The 22,163-nt window shown below is 33.5% G+C and overlaps 1 protein-coding gene across 1 annotated transcript in view; it reads left to right on the top strand.

Moving 5' to 3' along the window:
• The window catches only part of ZNF804B (zinc finger protein 804B), a 593,565-nt gene extending 571,630 nt beyond the window's left edge, over positions 1-21,935 (top strand). Inside the window, exons 3-4 of the mRNA XM_024250053.2 lie at positions 10,135-10,265; positions 16,163-21,935. Of these exons, the coding sequence (XP_024105821.2) occupies positions 10,135-10,265; positions 16,163-19,832 (3,801 nt within the window). The 3' untranslated portion in view covers positions 19,833-21,935. The remainder of the gene's footprint in view (positions 1-10,134; positions 10,266-16,162) is intronic.
• Positions 21,936-22,163: the final 228 nt, after the last annotated feature.

Genomic DNA, 22,163 nt, shown 5'->3' with positions numbered 1-22,163 from the left:
GCATTCCAGAACTTGTACAGAGAAGAAGACAAAGGTTATCTCCTGCCTATACTCTTGATTATAGGTTGAACCATGAGGCAGAAGTCATCTGTTACTAGGTGGAGGGGTGGAAAACATGCGCATGGTGTAAAGTCTGCAATGACTAGGAAGAAGTGTATGCTTCTGGGAAAAGAGCAGAAAAGTTGAGAGTGATTTCCTCTGGGGTGTAAATGTATATGAGCCTGCACCCAATATGACTAAATGTGAAGCAAAGAACTGGACTGAGGGCTACTGCCAATGAGCAGTTAACTAGAGCTTTTCTACGAGAGAGAATATCAAGTAAGGAGGAACATTCTAAGACAAAACACCTGGCTAAGAAGCTGGAAAAGACAGATGGAGTGATAAAGAAACAGGATGCATTTTGCAAAGAGCAGCTGGCTAGACTAGAGGAAAGGAACTCAGAGTTCTGCAAGGTCACCACTCAACGTAATTAGAAAGCTGCTGAAGTGGTGGCAGGAAAGTTCAAGTGCATAAGTCTCATCCAGTCTGTACTGATCCATATGCCACAATTCTCCAGTATTATCACCAGAACACCCCAAAACTCTCAGCTGCTCTGCTCTGGCCAACCAGTATAGCCAGAGCATGCTTGTGAAGGGAAGATAAAATGAACTTTTAGAGCATGCAAAATTTCTTCAACATTAATTCAAGGGATGCAACATATTTTTTTTCCTAGTACAAAAATAACCTATTTGAAGAGAAGAGCATCAAAAAGTATTATGTAGCAGATTCAACAGAATTATATCACATCTTAATCAGCAACAGTTTAAAAAGCCAAGGCCTAGATCAGGGATCAGTCATCAAAGAACACTCTTCAATATTAGTAAACCTCATTTATGGTGATTAAAAGAGAAGAACAGCTCTCTTCACATTTTTGTATTTTTAACTTAACTTCTACTGATTATAAATTATTTCTCTTGTAACTCAGCTCCAGCATTTGGTGAATCTACATTCTAACAAATTTGGAGTTTGGGTGGCAGGGGCTAATAGGAATGGAAAGAGGAGGAGGCAAACAATCTTGGGGCAACAGTGCTATGTGGAATTGTCTAGACTGTGGCATGTTGATTTTCTCTCTGGCTTTTTTCCTTTGATTATGTAAGAGCTATCCCATTTTAACTTCTGATAGTGATCATGCAAGCAAAAAGACAAAAAGGAGAAAAGATGTACCTTTTTAATGGAATAGTATTTATGATTAGAAGTCAAACAAGGCATTTTTGTCAGTATAAAGGCAATTTTAGCCAGGCGCAATGGCTCACACCTATAATCCCAGCATTTTGAGAGGTCAAGGTGGGCAGATCACCTGAGGTCAGGAGTTTGAAACCAGACTGGCCAACATGGCGAAACCCTGTGTCTACTGAAAATACAAAAATTAACCGCGTGTGGTGGCCAGCACCTGTAATCCCAGCTACCTGGGAGACTGAGGCAGGAGAATTGCTTGAACCCAGAGGCAGAGGTTGCAGTGACCTGAGATGGTGCCACTGCATTCCAGCCTGGGTGACAGAGCAAGACTCCATTGCCAAGACCAGCTCATTCGGAGAGACCCTAACCCAGCGACGCTAGAGGAATTAAAGACACACACACAGAAATATAGAGGTGTGAAGTGGGAAATCAGGGGTCTCACAGCCTTCAGAGCTGAGAGCCCCCAACAGAGATTTACCCACATATTTATTAGCAGCAAACAAGTCAGTAGCATTGTTTCTGTAGATATTAAATTAACTAAAAGTATCCCTTAAGGGAAACAAAGGGATGGCCTGACTTAATTGCAGCAGGAACATGCCCTTAAGACACAGATCGCTCATGCTAATTGTTTGTGGCTTAAGAATGCCTTTAAGTGGCTTTCCGCCCTGGGCAGGCCAAGTGTTCCTTGCCCTCATTCCTGTAAACTCACAACCTTCCAGCTTGGGCATTAGGGCCATTATGGACACGCTATAGTGCTGCAGAGATTTTATTTATGGCCAGTCTTGGGGCCAGTTTATGGCCAGATTTTGGGGGGCTTGCTCCAAACACTCCATCTCAAAAATAAATAATTAATTAATTAATTTTTAAAAATTAAGGGAATTTTGGCTTACATAACTTCTCCTTTACCATAAATACTGTTATATTCACACCATTCACTATCAATAATAAATGTTTTATGATGAATATTGGCATTGTAAAACCAAAAACTCAAAAACCCTCATCCAAAAACTTTATGGGCAACTGAAAACCCCTCCCACACAGGGAACTGCACAGAGTACCAAGAGGCAGCTGTCTGCCACTGGTAGACAAGAGCACTGAGAAAGATATAGCTCTACTCCTGTGTCCAAGTCACAGGTGCACAGAGCCTGTTTACGCGTGAAAACATACACATTGAAACAAAACTCACAAACACATACTCTAGGACTTTTAGCAAGTACTACACAATAGCAATGTACTTCTGAGATAGAAGAAGAATACTGATAGAAAGTACTTCTGTGATGCAGGCACACAGGGCCAGCTGAAGTATTAGTGTAGAGAACTAATGATAAGGTACTGTCTATATGCAAATCAGGTACTTGAAGACTGTGGACACTGAACTTAAATAAAGCAACAAAGACCAAATGCAGCTCAACTAGAGATTGAGTTTGCCCAACACTCGTACTTGAGGGCTCACAGAAAAAGAAGCATGTCTGTTTCTGGGTATAAGTATTATACTCATTAATCTATACTGTTCATCTACAAACAATGTTCAGTATTTAATTTAAAAATTATTTGACACATATAAGTCAAGAACATATTGCTCATCATCAAGAGGTATAATAGTCAATACAACTAGATTCAGAAATGGGGTGGGGGGCTAGGGGAGGGATAGCATTAGGGGAAATACCTAATGTAGGTGACGGGTTGATGGGTGCAGCAAACTACCATGGCTTGTGTATATCTATGTAACAAAACTACACATTCTGCACATGTACCCCAGAATTTAAAGTATAAATAAATGAATAAATAAATCAAAACAAATAGCCTACATGTTAGAATTACCAGAAACTTAAATAATAGTATGTTAAAGGATTTAGTGGAAAAAGTAATGACATACAATAAAAATGAAAATTTTTAAAGTAGTACTATAAAAAAGAATAAATAAAAATGCTAGAAACTAAAAACATGGTATCAAAGATAAAGAATTTTTCTGATAGTCTTATCTTCTGATTAGATATAGGATAGGAAATAATCAATGAACTTGAATCCATGCTTATAACCTAATTAAATAAAAACACACACAAAAAAAAAACTGTCAAAAAACTGTAATGGAGCACTTGTGATATTTAGCACAATATAAAATCATTTAGCGTATACACTATTGGAGTGCAAGAAGGATAAGAGAGTATGAGGTAGAAAAAAATTGAAAAGATACTATTTGAGGATTTACCAAAATTAATAAAAGCTACAAAACTCAAGATTCCAGAAACTCAGAGTATCCCTAAAAGGACAGACATAATGAAAAACATGCCAAGGTACACCATAGTCAAACTTATAAAAAATAAAGAGAAAATCTTTAATCCAACCAAGGGGATAAAAAAGAAACTTTACATACAAGAGAGCAATAATAAGAAGATAGCAGACATTTTAGAAAAAGCATGCAACTAAAGGATGTTTTTAAAGTGCTTCAATTAAAAAAGAAACTAGAAATACATATCCAAAAACTGTTTCCTAAAAAGTAGGTAAGATGAAGAAGTCATACAAAAATGTATAAATAAAACAAGACAGAGTAAATATGTTAGGAAATACAAAAGTTCCTTTAAAAGTATTCTTAACATATGATTTTTGAATTCCTCAAGTAATAAGAAATAGAGTTTACCATGGATACCGAAATGAAGTATATGACACCAAAACATGACATATTGAAGAGTATTAGTTGAAAATATACATTAATATTATTTTAAATGGATCATATTATAGAATTTTAACATAAACTATAATAATTTTATGATGCGGCCGGGCACGGTGGCTCACGCCTGTAATCCCAGCACTTTGGGAGGCCAAGGTGGGCGGATCACGAGGTCAGGAGATCGAGACCATCCTGGCTAACAAGGTGAAACCCTGTCTCTACTAGAAATACAAAAATTAGCCAGGCGTGGTGGCAGGTGCCTGTAGTCCCAGCTACTTGGGAGGCTGAGACAGGAGAATGGCATGAACCCGGGAGGCGGAGCTTGCAGTGAGCCAAGATTGCGCCACTGTACTCCAGCTTGAGCAACAGAGCGATACCCCGTCTCAAAAAATAATAATAATTTTATGTTGCATATTTTAATGTCTAGTGCAACTATGAAAGTGACATAGGTAGATGTAACTAAATAATCAATAGAAAAGATAAAATAGAATTCTACAAATGTTTGATCTACTAAAAAGCATATAGAAAAAAGAGAAAAGAGAGAAAAGAGCAGATTCACCAAGTATACAGATAGTATTTTAAGTATACGGATGGTATACACAAACACAAACATTGAAATAATTACATTAAATGTAAATAAATACCTCAATTAAAAGGAAAAAAATCCTGAATGAATAAAAACACAAGATCCAATAAATGACTTTTAAAATAAATACACTTTAAAGACACAATCTGTTTTAAATTAAATGAATAAAAAATGATATACCATGCCAACACTAAGTAATAGAAAAGAGATATGACAGTACTAATATCAGACAAAGTAGACTTCAAAGGAAAGAGTATTTTGAGATGAAAAGTGGGATATTTCATAGTTATAAAAAGTTAACTAAATAACAAGATATAGTAATTCTAAATCCCTGAATATGTATGCATCTGATAAGAAAGTTCTCAAAAATACATAGTCAAGATTGACGGAAACAAAGGGAACTATGGACCAATCACAAAATGTTAAGTGCAGAATTTTATATCTTTTCATTAGTAATTGATGAAACAAGTAGGCAAAAATTTCCATAAGGTAATACATGATTTAAGCAAAACTGTTAACCACTTGACATAATGATATTTATAGAACTTGAAATACAGCAAATAGAATAAATATTTTCTGCTTTCAAGTGCACATGGCATATTTGCCAAGATAGACCATAGGCTGAGTAATTATAAACATTTCTACAACTATCTTAAAAACATTTATGAAACTGTCTAAGACCTGACATCATGCAGAATGTGTTCTCTGACCAAAATAGTATTAAAATAGAAATTAGTAACAGTAAGATATCTAGAAAATGTGTGAATATTTTGATGTTATTGAAAGCATACTACTAAATGATATCTGATTCCTTTAAAATATTAATAAAATTAATAATCACTAGGAAGACTGGTGAATAATATAGAATACACAAATTGCCAATATCAGGTTTAAATGAGGTAACATTGCATTAGATGCTTCAAATATCAAAAGAATAAAAAGAAAATTTTTGGAACAATGTTTCAGCAATTAAAAAGCTAATTTAAATAAAATGTAAAACAACCTTGAAAGAAACAAATTACCAAAACTCACTCAGAAAAGAATAGAAAATCTATTTTGTCTTATGTATCTTACATAAACTGAATTCATGATTTAACAAGTTCCAACAACAACCAGAAAAAATACTCCAGGAAAACATGGCTTCAGTGGTGACTCTAGTATTTTAGGAATATGTAATATTAATTGTATGCAGAGTCTTTTAGAAAATAGAGGATAAAACATTCTCTAACTCATTTTATGAGGCCATTATTACCATGGTATTTGTTATAGACTGTAAGTTTATGTCCCCTCAACCCCCAATATAACAGTATTAGGAAGTAAGTAGACTCTTTGGGAGGTGATTGGACATGAGGGCATAGGCTTCGTGAGTGGGATTAGTGCCCTTACAGATAAGACAAGAGAGCTTGCCTCTTCTCTCTGGCCTACACCATGTGAGGATATAACAAAAAGATGTCCATCTGCAAACCAGGAAGAATTTCATAACTAGACACTGGATCTGTCTGCAGGCACCTTGATCTTGAACTTCCCAGCTTTCAGAACTGTTAGAAATAAATGTTTGTTAGCTAAGCCACCCAGTCTATGGTATTCTATTATAGCAATCTAAATTGACTAAAACCACACTAGAATGACACAAGAACTTTGAAAGATAATACAGACCAATATCACACATGAACATATATGCAAAGTTCATAATGAATATTAGCAAATCAAATTCATCAATATTTCAAAATGTTAATATAAAAACCAAGCAATATTTATCCTATGAATGCGAAGTTTAACACAATAAAATAAATAGAAGTTATTCACTACATAAAGGGAAATTAATAATATGATCCTTTTAATAGATGCAAAAATGTATTTAATAATATAACACACTTGTATCATAATTATGTTGCTTAGTTTTCTTTACTCTATGGCCATCTGCCTTTATCATTAAAGGATAAGAATGCAAAGTATTGTTCTAATCTTACCTATGCTACCTCTTTGTTTATTACCTAGACTGTAAGGTAATAAAGCAGATTCACTCTTTACCACCCGCTTTGCACAATACCGTATTTCTTTTCCCATTATTGTATGTAAATGTGTAAAGTAGCATTTTTTTCTGAAATATGTATGCCATGTGCTGTCTGTTCTCAATAAGAGCTGATTCATTACATACCCTCAAAGAACATTTTTCTTCCAAATGGATTATGTTCTCTTTAAATGGAGGAAGTTACTGACAATCATTGTATGTGCCATGGCTGAAGTACATGAGTTCTTGTCAGAACAAGGGGAGAAAAATAGAAATTTGGGCTAAGCCAAAACATGAGGCTGGCAAAATTTGGCCTCTGGATTCTTAGAAGTCCTCCCCATCTGTCCAGTGATTGATAGTCCTCTTTTCATCAGACAAAGACACTTTTGGAAGGGTCTTTTATAAGAGATACAATCACTTTGGTGTAACGTTTTCCGTAAGTATTGGATTTGCAATTAGCATTTTGTTGACGTTTAATAGCAAGACATTGAAATATTCTATAATAATTGTCCATTTATTTCCTCCATGCAGTGGGTATCCATTAAAACATTTTGTGTGTTTTAATGCTCTGTTATCATTATGAAGAAACCTTCCTTATCCCTGGTAAAATATCTTTGCTCTGAGATCTAATCTGTCTTACAGTGATATGGCCCCCCTAGCTTTCTTTTGACAAGTGTTGACATAATATATGTTCTTACATTCTTTTCTTTTAACTCATTTTGTCCTCATTTTTAAAAAAGCTTGTTTGTGTAGTCAACAGAGTTGACCTCACACTTTTATCCAAATGAATACTCTCTGTCTTTTAATTTTGGTGTTTAGACCATTTACATTTAATATATTATTATTATTATGTTTAGATTTTATTTATTATCTTGTTATTGATTTTATAATTGTCCAGTCTACCTTACCTTCTTACTCTTTTTTTTTTTTTTTTTTTGCATTTTCTTGCACTGAGTACATTTGATGATTTTCTTTTATCTCTTTTGTTGTCCTCCTGGCTAAAACACTTTATTATTTTAATGGCTGCTGTAGAGTTTATAGTAGATTTTTCTTTAACTTACAGAACAGTTTCAACTGCTATTACATCCTGATAATATTTGATTGGATACAAGATATTAATTTTTCTCATTTCCGTTGGCTATTTTTTTTTGTATTGCAATACATATCCCAGTGTTTGGTACTATGATTCAGCTAAGTTACCTGGAGTCAGTTTTATACTTTTATTTCCTGCTTTTATGATTTTTTAAAGCAACTCCAAAGTAGTGCTGAATCTATGACTAATTATCCTCTACTGAAGCATGACTTTTCTGGATTATCTATTCAATATCCTGTCATTTTTTCCAGTTTTGTTAGTGAAAACAGCCGCTATTCTTGGCCTTACGTGAATGTTAGACACAGTTTTTCTTAAATTTTTTCAGATGATTTTTTTTTCCTAAACTGGAACAGTTTCCTCACAGAGATGCATTGTTCAGTACACTGAAAACTTGCAGCAGATCTCTGAGGTTTTTTTCTCTACTTAAACTTGAGCACTCAGCACTGACTAAATCAAATTTGTGGCTAGATGTCTTTAAACAAAATCTCTTCTTCCAGTTTTCTGCGTTCCTTAAAAACATTTTAACTTTGCAAACTTCCTAAACACAATTAATCTTTTAGCTATTCCTGTATATTTCCAAAGCACCTTGCGTGCACCCTTATTAAGAAACTCAACACTGTCTTATAGAAGTGTAAGCACTTGTGTGTCTTCCTTGAAGGGAAAAAAAAATTGATTTGTTGATTTGTACATTTTTACACTTCATAGTAAGAATAATAAGGATTAACATAGTAGCAATTAACAATATTTGTTGTTAGATAAACAATACAGAATTCTCAGTCATTTCAATAACTCAAAAATAAAAGTATAGCCTGGAATCTAGAAGGCTAATAAAAGAAACAGAGGTACCCCAAATTTTCAAACAGGATTCCAAAAATGAGTCAAGTGTCAATTGTTGTAAGTAAATGAATCAATTTCCTTCTCTGCATTATACAAGTTTTGTGTGCTGGTAATACCTAATATTAAATAAATATAATATGGAGTATTTATATTCAGTACTAACAGAGTGTAAAAAACCCTCTCCTTTTTTTCCAAAATAGCAATTTTCTCTCTCTGACACAGTTGAACTATAGTTTATGTGTGTTCTTAAATCATGCAGGACAATTTCCAAAAGGTCTTTGCTTGTAAGACAAGGCTTCACTCTAGGAAATAGGCTTTCAAGTACATAGGGTCTGAGGAAGTGAGTAGCAGGGTATGTGGCAATAAGGATTTTTTATAAGCCTTTCTTCCTGTCTTCTGACCAAGGCTATCCACTCTTTAATGCTCAGATCATCTGTTGTTTGTAATTTCCAGAGAACTATTGATCTTTTTTTCTGATAACATATAGAGCATAATTATATTTCTTGAAATTTTCTATTTTTAGAAGGATTTGAAGTATTTGTCAAAAATTGAATTCAGGTTGAGTCCACTGTTCTCCCTGTAGCTGTTTCTAATTCTGTGAGGTTCTTGTTCTTTGTGCTCAGAATATTCTCTCTTTGAAAGACCGATCTGCCTTCTTCTTCAAATCCTTAGCTTAGATGTAGTTATCTCACCACTGTCTACCACGAGCATGTTTCATTTAAAGAATGAAGCTAATGAAAGGTTTTGGCCCTTGCTCTGTGAGTGAGTAACAGTTGGCTACAGTATTATTACCTCACATGATAACTATGTAGTTTTCTCCTTACCTGGGAAACATCTCTTATACTTGATATGGGAAGTAAAAATACTTTCAACAGATACAGATTTTAGACTGTTTAAAATCACTTTGTATGAGTTAAAAGGATAATCTTTAAATACACTTCCAATTCAGGATTAAGCCCCAAACTTCAAGAGGTTCATTTGATTTTGTCTGTTTCTCAGTTCATTCAATATCATTAGCTGTGTTTAGTGGCGGATTCTTACGAAGAGGTCTTGCTTACAATGTAAGTCAATTGTTTTAGAGAAAATATTAATTAAAATAAGTGGTGAGTGAATTTAAATCAAGCAGGGCCATGCCTCTATTCTGAGTTTAAATCCCTGACTCATTTTTTTCTGTCTTCCTGGATACAATATAGAAATATGTATTTGATAAATATCTCCATCCAGAAAAATGAATTCAAAATCACATTTAGAGCTTTGAACTAAATCTTTCACAGTAACAGATGCTCTTTCCTGAAACAAGCTCATTCCACCCAGTGTATTTAATAGCATCACTTTTACAAGTGAGGGGCAGGTGGGTGGAAGAACATGCATCTCATAACCTGCCTCCCTTCATACTCATTCGTATATTGCATATTTTTCCCATTTGTGTTTTTATAAGCACACAGATTATTATAGTTGCATAGCCAGGGTGATACCAGCAAGGCCTGGGGCCCAGCTTTGCAGTGACTGTGACAAGCTTGGAAAAATAACCTGGTTGACAACACATTTATCTGCTAAATGTGTTTTGGAGCAGAGAATAGCAACAATGGAGAAGATACTTTTACTCTTTCTGTCCAGAAAGTCACCTCTGCACTTAGGATAAAGAATAATAAGGAACCTTGTGGATGGAAAAGAATATATTATTTATTTATAGTACCTTTTTGGTTTTTCTTCTTTTTCAACAGAGACTGAAAGAATTAAAGCAACGGGAATTTGCTCGAAATGTAGCTTCTAAGTCATGGAAAGATGAGAAAAAACAAGAAAAAGCACTTAAACGACTTCATCAGCTGGCTGAGTTAAGGCAGCAATCTGAATGGTAAGAATTAAAGGTGTCCGGGATGCTTCAAAACTCTCATCAACCTATGGGGAAATTTTAAAGGCAAATCTACTGTAACAATGTAAACAAATAATAACTAACTAACGGATATGTCTGAAGGGCAAATATAGTTAAACATACATAAATTAATTACTTTTGGCCTTTGATATTTTTCTTTCCTAATATTGTTAATTTAATGTACTCTATAATGAAATGATCCCAGAATGATTCAAATACATTAGCATTTATTGTATCCAGTTGACTAAATGGATTAATATCACTTCTTAATATATTTTTTAAATTTTGTAATAATAATTTTAAAAACCATAATTAACAATACATCTTAGGGGGTGAGGAATAAGTCTTCTGAACATTTCTGTGTACACACCTGAGTCTAGTATAAATAACACGATCATTGTCTGGCTGACAAACAAGATGTAATTAATGCAGTTAAATTTACCACACAGTGCCATTTAAATTGATAATTATAATATAACAAGTTTTATACTAATACATTCTTGTAGCTGAAAAATAGCAGTTTTACCAAAGCTTGGAACCACTGGATGTTTCAAAGTTGTTACCTGGAATGCAATTAAATTTGCAGATTGTGATTTGTGTTCATATGAATCATAATGTAAAACACTAATGTAGCTAATTAATGTGTTTGACAGCAACCTAGTGAATTGTGAAACTTATGCCTCTGTGCCAGAATTTAAACCCCTATTGCTTAAATGGAAAGTAATATATAATAAACAGGAGTGAGTGGCTCAATTAGTTACCACAAAATATTAGACTTAAAAGGTAATTTTAAGGAAACATTTATTTTTGTAGGACCAATTATGAGTAAAAATACAATTAATATTCAGCTTGCATGTATTTATTTATTTATAACTTTTAGAATAATCTAATTTATGAAAATACATAAACGATAATCATATTAAAAAGAAATGAGAAATTTCGTATGAAGACAAAATAAAGATACAACATGTAGCTAGAAGTAAGGTTAATACAAAAATACATGCTCTGGGGTCTTATACAACTCTAGAAGCAACACATACATTTGGTACTGAGCTTTCTACAGCCAACACAATGAGGGACTTACAATATGTTGTTCAAACATACTGTTAATAAGAACTCAGACAGTCCTCGCCAAAATAGGGCTTAGAAGGAAAAGTTCTATTGTTGTTAGGGTAGCATGCAGGAAAAAATCTAGGGAAGATGTCAATTCCTGTGATTAATAATGAGATGCAGTAAGTCAGATCATAACAAATGGTACAAGTTCTAACATAGGTATACATCTTTAGATAGGTTCCTTAAGACCACAACAGTAAATCTAAATAGTCTTAACAAATATAATTTTGGTTGTTTGTTATTATGAAAGTTGTCACACTTCTACATTTCTACTTACCCATTCTATATTTTCCTCTGGGGTAAATAACAAAGAATCAGAGGTGCCTTGCTGATGGCAGTGGTCATGGTGATGGTGATGATGATAATGATGGTGATGATGGTAATGATGTTGATGATGATAATGATGGTGATGATGATGGTTTGTTTAGAAGTTCTAAGTTTGCTAGAGCTACCCATTAAGTTTCTTCCAAATAAAAAGGTCCACTCTATTAAGTTTCAGCTGTCCCTCTGGAAGCCTTATTCACTAAACAAACACAAACCTAACCACTCCTTTTGGTGATTTGATAAAATAGGCAAACTCTCTAGGTCACAATGTGCCCATATTGTTACGGAAAAGACAAGTGTTCAGCTTTCTAGATATAGAGCCTGAAACTAGGAAAATAATTTATTTTATCTTCTACTGCCCATCACCTGCCTCTTAGCCAATTGCTGTCTCTGCTTAAACAGCCTCATGACTGAAGGAAAGTCACTTAACAGAATTATTAAATACTTTATTTTGGTAGATGAATTGACAAGTGAAAGTTAAAAATAAAATAAAAAGAAAAAATCACTGGCATTACCCTTCTCCTGGATAATATTTTCTTTGTCCTTTTTCCTCATAATGAGGGCTTCTGAATAGGATGATCCAGGTAACACAATTCTTCTGTGACTCTTTGGGAGAAGAGAGGTGAATTTACTGGTAGTGCATAAAATGATGGCAAAAAAATGGTAACAGATCTTATAAAGGGTCATCAAATTTGACCGTCTCTTAACTAGTTCCAGCCAACCTGTTTCCTCAGCAATAGCAGTTATTATATGGGGCTGAGGGTTTAGTCACTCTCTGTATGTGAACTTCTTATGTATATAAGTTTTAGTACATCTTAATATGAAAATTTTTCCAAAATTTAAAAATTTTAGGGCCACTGATTCTGAGACTATGAATTCTTTAAATGGTGTCATTTCTTAATGTTCAACGTTATCTAGCTCTTATATGAAGTTTTTCATATAAGAGCTGGAAAATGGAACATGAAAAAAATGATACCATTTTAAAAAATCATGTTGTTTTGATATGTTTTTCTTTCTGTTTGGTAAGGATGCTTTTTGAACAGGAGAGAATCAAATTGTGCATTTGTTAAGCTGCAGAGTATTAGAATTTTTGGAGAACAATTTGAATGGAAAATCCATCAATAAGAATTAAAAACCAAACTCTACAGACACTTTATTAACCATTATTTTAATATAAGTAAGAATATATTTTAAAAACTAAAGAAAGTTCCAAAGAAGTGAGGGAAATATTAAATGTGGAGAAAACTATAAAAATTGAAGTTTCATTGAGAATGCAACTGTGGTTTCCAGGGGCGGGCTGATGGGAGAAATGTGAAGGTATTGTTCAAAGTTTATAAACTTTCAGATGTAAGATGAATAAGTTTTGAGGATCTAATGTAGAGCATGATTACCTTAGCTAATAATACTGTATTGTTTACTTGAAATTTGCCAAGAGAGTGAATCTAGTGTCCTTATCTCACACAAAATGGTAACTACATGTATGATAGATGTACAAATTAATTTGTTTGCATACATCAAATGATCACATTGTGTACCTTGAATATATACAATTTTTATTTTCCAGTTATATCTCAATAAACCTAGAAAAAGTTAAAGCTTTAATAATGTTATAATACATAAACTTGTATTAAAATAGTAGAATTTAAAATCCCACAAAGATAAAAACAGGATTTTCCAAAATAATAAGAATAACTTTAAGTAAAACCAAATTAAAGTTTATAAAGCACAAGATAAAAAGTTTAAAGAATAAAAGTAAGAAGTATCAAAGATTAACAATAAGGACAAAATGTTAAAACTTGTGAAAAATCTGTAATTACAAATGCAATTTAAATTGCAAAATGAGAGCTAGAATTAAGGACAAGAAGCTAGAGAACAGTATATTACAAAAACAATAAGAGCAAAGAAATTTTAAAATATTTAAAAGAATGTAAAAGGAAGAAGCTTGCATATTAGAGAGCTACATGATAAAGTAAAACAGCAGTACAGAAAAGAACATTTAGATTAGCATAAAGCAAGAAAATGAATAAAACAGTGTCAGGATAATCAGCAAAATTATTATTAAGAAAAGTATATATATATTATATATAACATGATATAATAAATACTAAAATAACTGCATAATAATGGAATTGGGAAAGGAAGAACAATAGTATCCATACACTAGACTTGTGGAATAATTTCAACTGAGTTTCATACAGGTGATAATGTCAGATTGATTGAAGCTTCTGGAGAAGGTTAACTTAATCCAGAAGTATAGTTCCTACTTAATCCAAATTGTGGCTACAAATATGGAAAACAATCTCTTCGGTACCAAGGCAAAGTTGAATGCTACAGCTGTTTCTGGATCACTTCCTTCTATCTGCAGGCTGGAGGCACTTTCAAAGGCCAATAATGTTGTAATAAAGTCTCTATGCTCCTTATTTACTTTTATGCTTGAAAGAAACATTCAGTAACTCATATACTATCTTAGAATGCTCCTCACTATTCATTTTATTAAATATGCCTAATGAACATAAAAAGTTGAATCAATAAAAGGAGATTAATGTGATGAATAAGAACTTTCCATTATGAAAGAGTTACTGTAAGGAAGAGAATACAGCTTTAAAAAACTTCTAAATTTAGTTTTTTACAAGATTTAAAGGAACTCTATAATTCTAAAATTACAGCCATTCATGAAGAGGAGACATTCTAAACTCATTAAGAACTAAATGGTGGCTAAAATTAGTGTTTGCAAGTTAAAATCCATATGGTCATAATTTATAAACAGATTGAATATTGTAAAAAAATTGAGTCAGTAAAATAGAAATTAAAGAAATTCTCCCTGAACTATAGAAAAAGACTGAAGACAGAATAAAGTACTAAGATAAATATCAATACCTAAAGGATATATTCAAGAGAGCCAATGATTTTAAAACATAAATTCCAAAGGAAGCAATAATCAGATAAATCAAGGAAAAAAAATGTATCTGAACTGAAGAAAGTTAAATTGAAAGTGTCCAAGAACTACTAGTAAAAATTCACCCAAATTAATCAACCTGTAACTATGTTCTGTTAAAATGTTATACATACATATATGTATATATTAATATACATGTATATATACTCTTTATGTAACAAATCTAATGAATTATATATATTTATATTTTTACACTTTATAAGAAGGGAAAAGCATATAAGCACACAAGCAGATTCATCTCAAAGATAAATAAAGGGAAGCTAATTCAATATGTCTGTAATATTATTCATCTAGAGACAATGAAGCAAAGTACATGAAATTTGGTGGACAAAAGGAATGTGATGACTCTGGAGTTCTATGCTGATTTGCCAAAGAATGGTAAAAGAAACCAACAGAATTTGTTAGATAAGGACTCAGAAAGCACTACTCTACATTAGAATTTGAGCAACATATGGAAGAGATACCAGTTGGCTTAGTATTTTATATTCAAGCAACAAATGACTAGATGAAAATAAGATAAAAATCAAAATTAGAAATAAGCAAACAAACACATCCAAGTATATATGGAACAAGAAAAAGGAAAAGAATGCCAGTTCAAGGCAAACAATAAGAAAAATGATGTGATTTGTATTGTCTTCTTTCCAGTGAAGCCTTCTTTTGTAGTAGAGGGTATATAGATAGACTGTTAAAGGGCATATAATTTTAATCTAAAGAATTTTATCTCTTGTATATGTTGATATTTTCAATCTTCTGTATGAATTGCTAATGAAGCTCAGTAGAACAAATAACCTTTTGAGACCTTTAAAAGATAAAACATATAATACAGAAATGGTAGAAAAAATATTTTGGTGAGTAAGAAGCAGAAGAAAAGATTTCAAAATCATTGAAGATATTTAGATAGATTGTACATATGTCTTATTTTATTATGCATTTATTATAACTAGTCAAATTACTGACAAGTCATAAAGAAAGAACTTACTACTGTGTTTCAAAAGTAAGTGAATATGAGGGAATTTTAAACCCGAGGAACTAAACATTATAAAATGTTAGAACTAATACATAAAAGCAAATTTAAATAATTTTTATATTTTTAAAGTGACTTTTAATTCTATTTAATTTCTTATTTAATGTGAATGCACTCATTGGAAAACTATTAGTGAAATAATGTTAAATCTGTATTCCAAAGATTGATAGATTCTGTAGGACACCTATTGTGATGTAAATGCTTCAGAAGCAGTAGCATAAGATAATTCACTTGCTATTGCTTTTTGGTAATTGCAAAATACTACATGTAAACAATTCATTTTAGAAATAGCCACTATACAATTTATGCTAAGCTATATAAGGACAACAAAAGGTTATATTTTAGAAGATGTAGCTCATAAAATGTAAAATAACTCATCTTAGAAACACTATGAAATGTTCATATGTAGATATGATTCCAAAGCTAATCTCTTAATCATTTAAATGTTTATTGTATTTACAGTGTTTCTGGAAATGGACCAGCATACAAAGCCCCCAGGGTAGCCATAGAAAAGCAACTCCAGCAAGGAATTTTCCCTGTTAAGAATGGCAGAAAGGTACCATGCATGAAGAGTGCTCTTCTCCTTAAAGGAAAAAATCTCCCCAGAATCATATCCGATAAACAGCGGTCCACCATGCCAAATCGACACCAATTACAATCAGACAGGCGTTGTTTGTTTGGAAATCGGATGCTGCAAACATCTTCAGATCTCAGCAATGCAAATCACAGAACAGGAGTATCATTTTCTTTTTCCAAAAAAGTTCACCTAAAATTAGAATCTTCAGCATCAGTTTTCAGTGAGAACACAGAAGAAACCCACGATTGTAACAAGTCACCCATTTATAAAACAAAACAAACTGCAGATAAGTGCAAGTGCTGCAGGTTTGCAAATAAAGATACACACCTTACCAAGGAAAAAGAGGTAAACATCTCACCAAGCCATCTGGAAAGTGTTTTACACAATACCATCTCCATAAACTCTAAAATTTTGCAAGACAAAAACGACTCTATTGATGAGACACTAGAAGATTCAGTTGGCATTCATGCTTCATTCTCTAAATCTAACATTCATCTTTCAGATGTAGATTTTACTCCTACCAGCAGAGAAAAAGAAACTAGAAATACATTGAAGAACACTTTAGAAAATTGTGTTAATCACCCATGCCAAGCAAATGCTTCCTTCAGCCCACCAAACATTTACAACCGTAGTGATGCCAGGATATCTGAATGCCTGGATGAGTTTTCATCACCAGAGCCAAGTGAACAAAAGAGTACAGTGCATCTGAATCCAAATTCCAGAATAGAGAACAGAGAAAAATCTTTAGATAAAACAGAAAGAGTTAGCAAAAATGTTCAAAGACTAGTAAAAGAAGCATGTACCCATAATGTGGCATCTAAACCACTACCTTTTCTCCACGTTCAAAGCAAGGATGGCCACACCACTCTTCAATGGCCTACGGAACTTCTGCTCTTTACAAAAACAGAACCCTGTATCTCTTATGGCTGCAACCCACTATATTTTGATTTTAAGCTTTCTCGGAACACAAAGGAAGACCACAATCCAGAGGATTTAAAAACAGAATTGGGTAAGAAGCCCTTGGAATTGAAGACTAAAAGAGAGAGCCAAGTCTCAGGTTTAACTGAAGACCAACAAAAATTGATCCAAGAAGATTATCAATATCCGAAACCAAAGACGATGATAGCTAATCCGGATTGGGAAGAATTCCAGAGGAAATATAATTTGGACTACAGTGATTCTGAGCCAGATAAGAGTGAATATACTTTTAGTGCAAATGATTTGGAAATGAAAAATCCTAAAGTGCCTCTTTACCTCAACACAGCTCTAAGGGATTGTGCTGGAAAGAATAATAGTAGTGAGAATGAACTTAAGGAAGCTTCAAGGGCCCATTGGCAAGGCTGCAGAAAGGCAGTTCTAAATGATATAGATGAGGACCTATCTTTTCCTTCCTACATCTCTAGAACTAAAAAGCATAAATTGATTCCCCGCAATTCTCATTTGGAATTTGAAGGTGAAAGACAATTCAACTGCAAGTCCAGTCCTTGTACAGTAGGGGGTCACAGTGACCACGGGAAAGACTTCAGTGTAATTTTGAAGAGTAACCACATCAGCGTGACCAGCAAGGTTTCCGGATGTGGAAACCAAAGATACAAGAGATGCTCTCCACAGTCATGTTTGAGTAGATATTCTTGCTCTTTGGACACATGCCCTAGCAGCATGTCTAGCTTGAGAAGTACTTGTTCAAGTCATAGATTCAATGGTAATAGCAGAGGTAATTTGCTCTGCTTCCATAAAAGAGAACACCACTCAGTTGAAAGGCACAAACGGAAATGTCTAAAGCACAACTGCCTCTACTTGTCTGATGATATAACAAAGAGCAGCCAAATGCAGTCTGAACCACAGAAAGAGAGGAACTGCAAATTGTGGGAATCATTTAAAAATGAAAAATACTCAAAACGTAGATATTGTCACTGCAGAGAAAGACAAAAACTGGGCAAAAATCAACGACAATTTTCAGGGCTAAAATCTACGAGAATCATCTATTGTGATTCTAACTCACAGATTTCCTGTACTGGAAGCAGTAAAAAACCACCTAATTGCCAGGGAACTCAGCACGACAGATTGGACTCTTACGCAAGAGAGAAAATTTATTACTTGAATAAAAGCAAGAGAAATCAAGAGTCTTCGGGCAGCCCTCACATTTGTGATCTGGGAAAAGTCAGGCCCATGAAGTGTAACTCTGGGAATATCAGCTGCCTTCTAAAGAACTGTTCCAGTGGCCCTTCAGAAACCACAGAATCAAACATTACAGAAGGAGAGAGGACCCCTCTAACAGCAAAAAGCCTTTTAGAAAGAGTACAAGCCAAGAAATGTCAGGAACAATCAAGTAATGTTGAGATCTCTTCAAACAGTTGTAAAAATGAATTAGAGGCTCCTTCGCAAGTCCCATGCACAATTCAACGTGTACCATCAGGCTGTAACAGACAAGCATTGCCTTTGTCTGAAAAAATACAGTATGCAAGTGAGAGCAGAAATGATCAAGACAGTGCAATTCCAAGGACTACGGAGAAAGACAAAAGCAAAAGTTCACACACAAATAATTTTACAATTTTAGCAGACACTGATTGTGATAACCATCTTTCTAAAGGTATAATTCACCTAGTAACAGAGTCTCAGTCACTAAACATAAAAAGGAATGCAACAACAAAAGAACAATCAAAACCTTTAATTAGTGAAATCCAACCTTTTATTCAAAGCTGTGACCCAGTACCAAATGAATTCCCTGGTGCTTTTCCATCTAATAAATATACTGGTGTTACTGATTCAACGGAGACCAAAGAAGACCAAATAAATCTAGACTTACAGGATGTAAGCATGCATATAAATAATGTAGAGGGAAATATAAACTCTTACTATGACAGAACTATGCAGAAACCTGACAAAGTCGAAGACGGATTAGAAGTGTGTCATAAATCTATCTCTCCCCCTTTAATTCAACAGCCCATAACATTTTCTCCTGACGAAATAGATAAATACAAGATCCTACAGCTACAAGCCCAGCAGCATATGCAGAAGCAGCTCCTATCAAAGCATCTTCGAGTTTTGCCTGCTGCAGGGCCTACTGCCTTCTCTCCGGCCTCAACAGTACAGACAGTGCCAGTTCACCAGCACACTTCTATCACCACCATCCACCACACGTTCCTGCAGCATTTTGCTGTTTCTGCTTCCTTAAGTTCTCATAGCAGTCACCTCCCTATTGCTCATCTACATCCTCTTTCACAGGCACATTTCACTCCTATTTCATTTTCAACTCTGACTCCAACCATTATCCCTGCACACCCCACTTTCTTAGCAGGTCATCCCCTGCATTTAGTAGCTGCTACCCCCTTCCACCCATCTCACATAACACTTCAGCCTCTGCCCCCTACAGCATTTATTCCTACATTGTTTGGTCCTCACTTAAATCCAGCCACAACTTCTATCATCCACTTGAATCCTTTAATCCAACCAGTATTCCAAGGTCAAGATTTTTGCCATCATTCTTGCTCTAGCCAGATGCAACAGTTAAATGAAGTGAAAGAGGCCTTAAATGTGTCCACACACTTGAACTAATAAGTGTTAAAGCCCCTCTTGTGGATAATTTTTTTAATTGTCACTACCTGTAAAATAATACATTTAAAGAAGTCTATCAATTATAAGATTTAAAATATTGCTGCCAATTCAAAATGTGACAAATATATAATTATGAACTGAATTGCTAATATTAAAACAAGAGCATTTTAATAATTTTTTAGCTTGCCCAAATAATAGGCAAATTTGAATAATTTTATGAAAGTGTAGAGGGAAGAGGGAAAGAGTTAAAGATTTGTTTTGGATGGGTTCTTGCATAATGTTATAAAATAGCAACAGAAAACATTCAAGCAGAGCATTAAAATTAAAAAGAAAAATCAAATGAAATATGGCACCCTGCGTTCTAAGTATTTGTTGTGTGAATGAATGAGTGTTGATTTGGCTTATTTGTTAGATAATGAAAGGTCAGTGAAATGAAGCAATTATTTAAAGTAATTTCTATTGTTAACTATTGACTAAGTTTTCAATTAATGTAGTCTGTTACTGTATTTTCATAGGAAATAAGAACAAGACATTTTCTGATTAATTTAGGTTGAAAATTACACTTTAATGAAAAACAATCTTTATAGATTATACTTTTGAGTTTCTGTGAAAAATAAATTATCTTCATTTCACACAAATCTATGTCAAGATAATTTTGTAATTGTAAGAATCAGCAAAATCTAAAACTAAGAATGTTTAACTTTTGTATAAAAACATACAAACTTCATTAGTATTTGATAATGCAAACTCAAAAATAAAATGTGCTCAGAATAACCTTTTAAATATATTGGTCAATCTGTCAAATATTACAGGAACTAAAATACTGTTTATTATTCCTCTACTCAAAAATTTTACTACGTTCAGCCAATACATGTATAAGGATAGAGGTAAAGGTTTGAAAATGTCAGTGTTTTTACATGTTTATTGAGGATATCTTATTAAATATCTGGTGTGTTTTATTCAGTTGTACTAGATATTTATGAAACAATGAATAATGATGAATAAAATCACCATCCATGTAATTTTGCAAATAATTTCAAACATTCATTCAAAATGGTTTTTGGCCCCCCAAAATTTGCATTTCATACATCTATATTGGTGCATAATCCTACAGTTAGGTTTATTATTTTATGTTCTTAAGCATGAGTTTCAGAGAAAATCAAACTTAACAGAAATGGAGGTAATCATTTATCTAATGCTGTCTATACGAAGATGCAAACTCCTCTACCACTAGAAGATTAGAGGATGTCTTCTTCAGCCTTGGCTGCAAAAGGAAGATAGCTATATTTAAGGCTTGTTGTAATTCAGGTACAGTTACCCTATCCACTTGTTTGCATTATCTTCTTTAATTTTCACAACTGTATTTTGAAATCAGTATTATCATTCCTCATTACAGATAAGGAAAATGAAGTAGAAAGGTTAAACACTAAATACTTGGTAAACAGTAGGAAAGGACATCGTTGATTCAGGAGAGAGGTGAGAGAGAAAGAGAAAAAACGGGTGGAGGGAAGAAAAAGAATAAAAGGAGATAAGGTAAATTTGAAGTTTTAACAGAAAGAAAAACTGCAGTTCCCAAGATATTACTAGAAACTTGTGAGGTGAAAGTTCTGACTGGTACATAACAGTGACAAAATCTAAATTTAAAATGAATGGAGAAATGAAGAAAAACCATCAGGTAGCAAGGAGCTATACTTGCATGGAATTCCATAAAAATGATTATAAAAGATCATTGATGAACATTGAGTAAATCCAAAAAGAAGCAAGACAAATGAAATATTTCTTATAAAATGGATGACAAATGGTCTAGCAGATTTTTTAAGTCCTGTGGATAATTATTTCCTAAAGCAAATTACAAAGCTGATGCAGAGCCAAGATAGAGTAATCATGAGAACTCACTAGATGTCCTATTATAAAAAACACTGACCACTTGATTGATTTTTATAATTGCCTTGGTGACAATTTAAACTCTCAGAAGGTTAGACCCAAGCACCTCTACTGAGCACTTAATTTTGACTAACAAAGACAGATTGATATGAACGGATGACATGGAAGTGACTATTCCATCTTGTATTAACAGTGATGAGGTATTCACTGGACAAACTAATTTGGACTATGTGGAAAGCAAACATCTCCCTTTAAATAAAAGATAATTTGTACTCCAGGGTGAGAAATTGGAAAACTTGTGGCATCATGTGAGGAAAGATGCAATTATGCAACTTACTTCCTCCCAAATCAGTAACTGTAGGCTGAAACACTGTTTTATTTTCCATTTTACCTTGAGATAAACACACTCTGGGAAAAAAAAAATTTAAATATATATTGAACCCTAAA

Source organism: Pongo abelii, chromosome 6 (assembly GCF_028885655.2).
Source record: "Pongo abelii isolate AG06213 chromosome 6, NHGRI_mPonAbe1-v2.0_pri, whole genome shotgun sequence".
Taxonomy (NCBI): domain Eukaryota; kingdom Metazoa; phylum Chordata; class Mammalia; order Primates; family Hominidae; genus Pongo; species Pongo abelii.
Note: the sequence above shows the minus strand (reverse complement) of the source record. Positions and strands in the feature narration are given on the sequence as shown.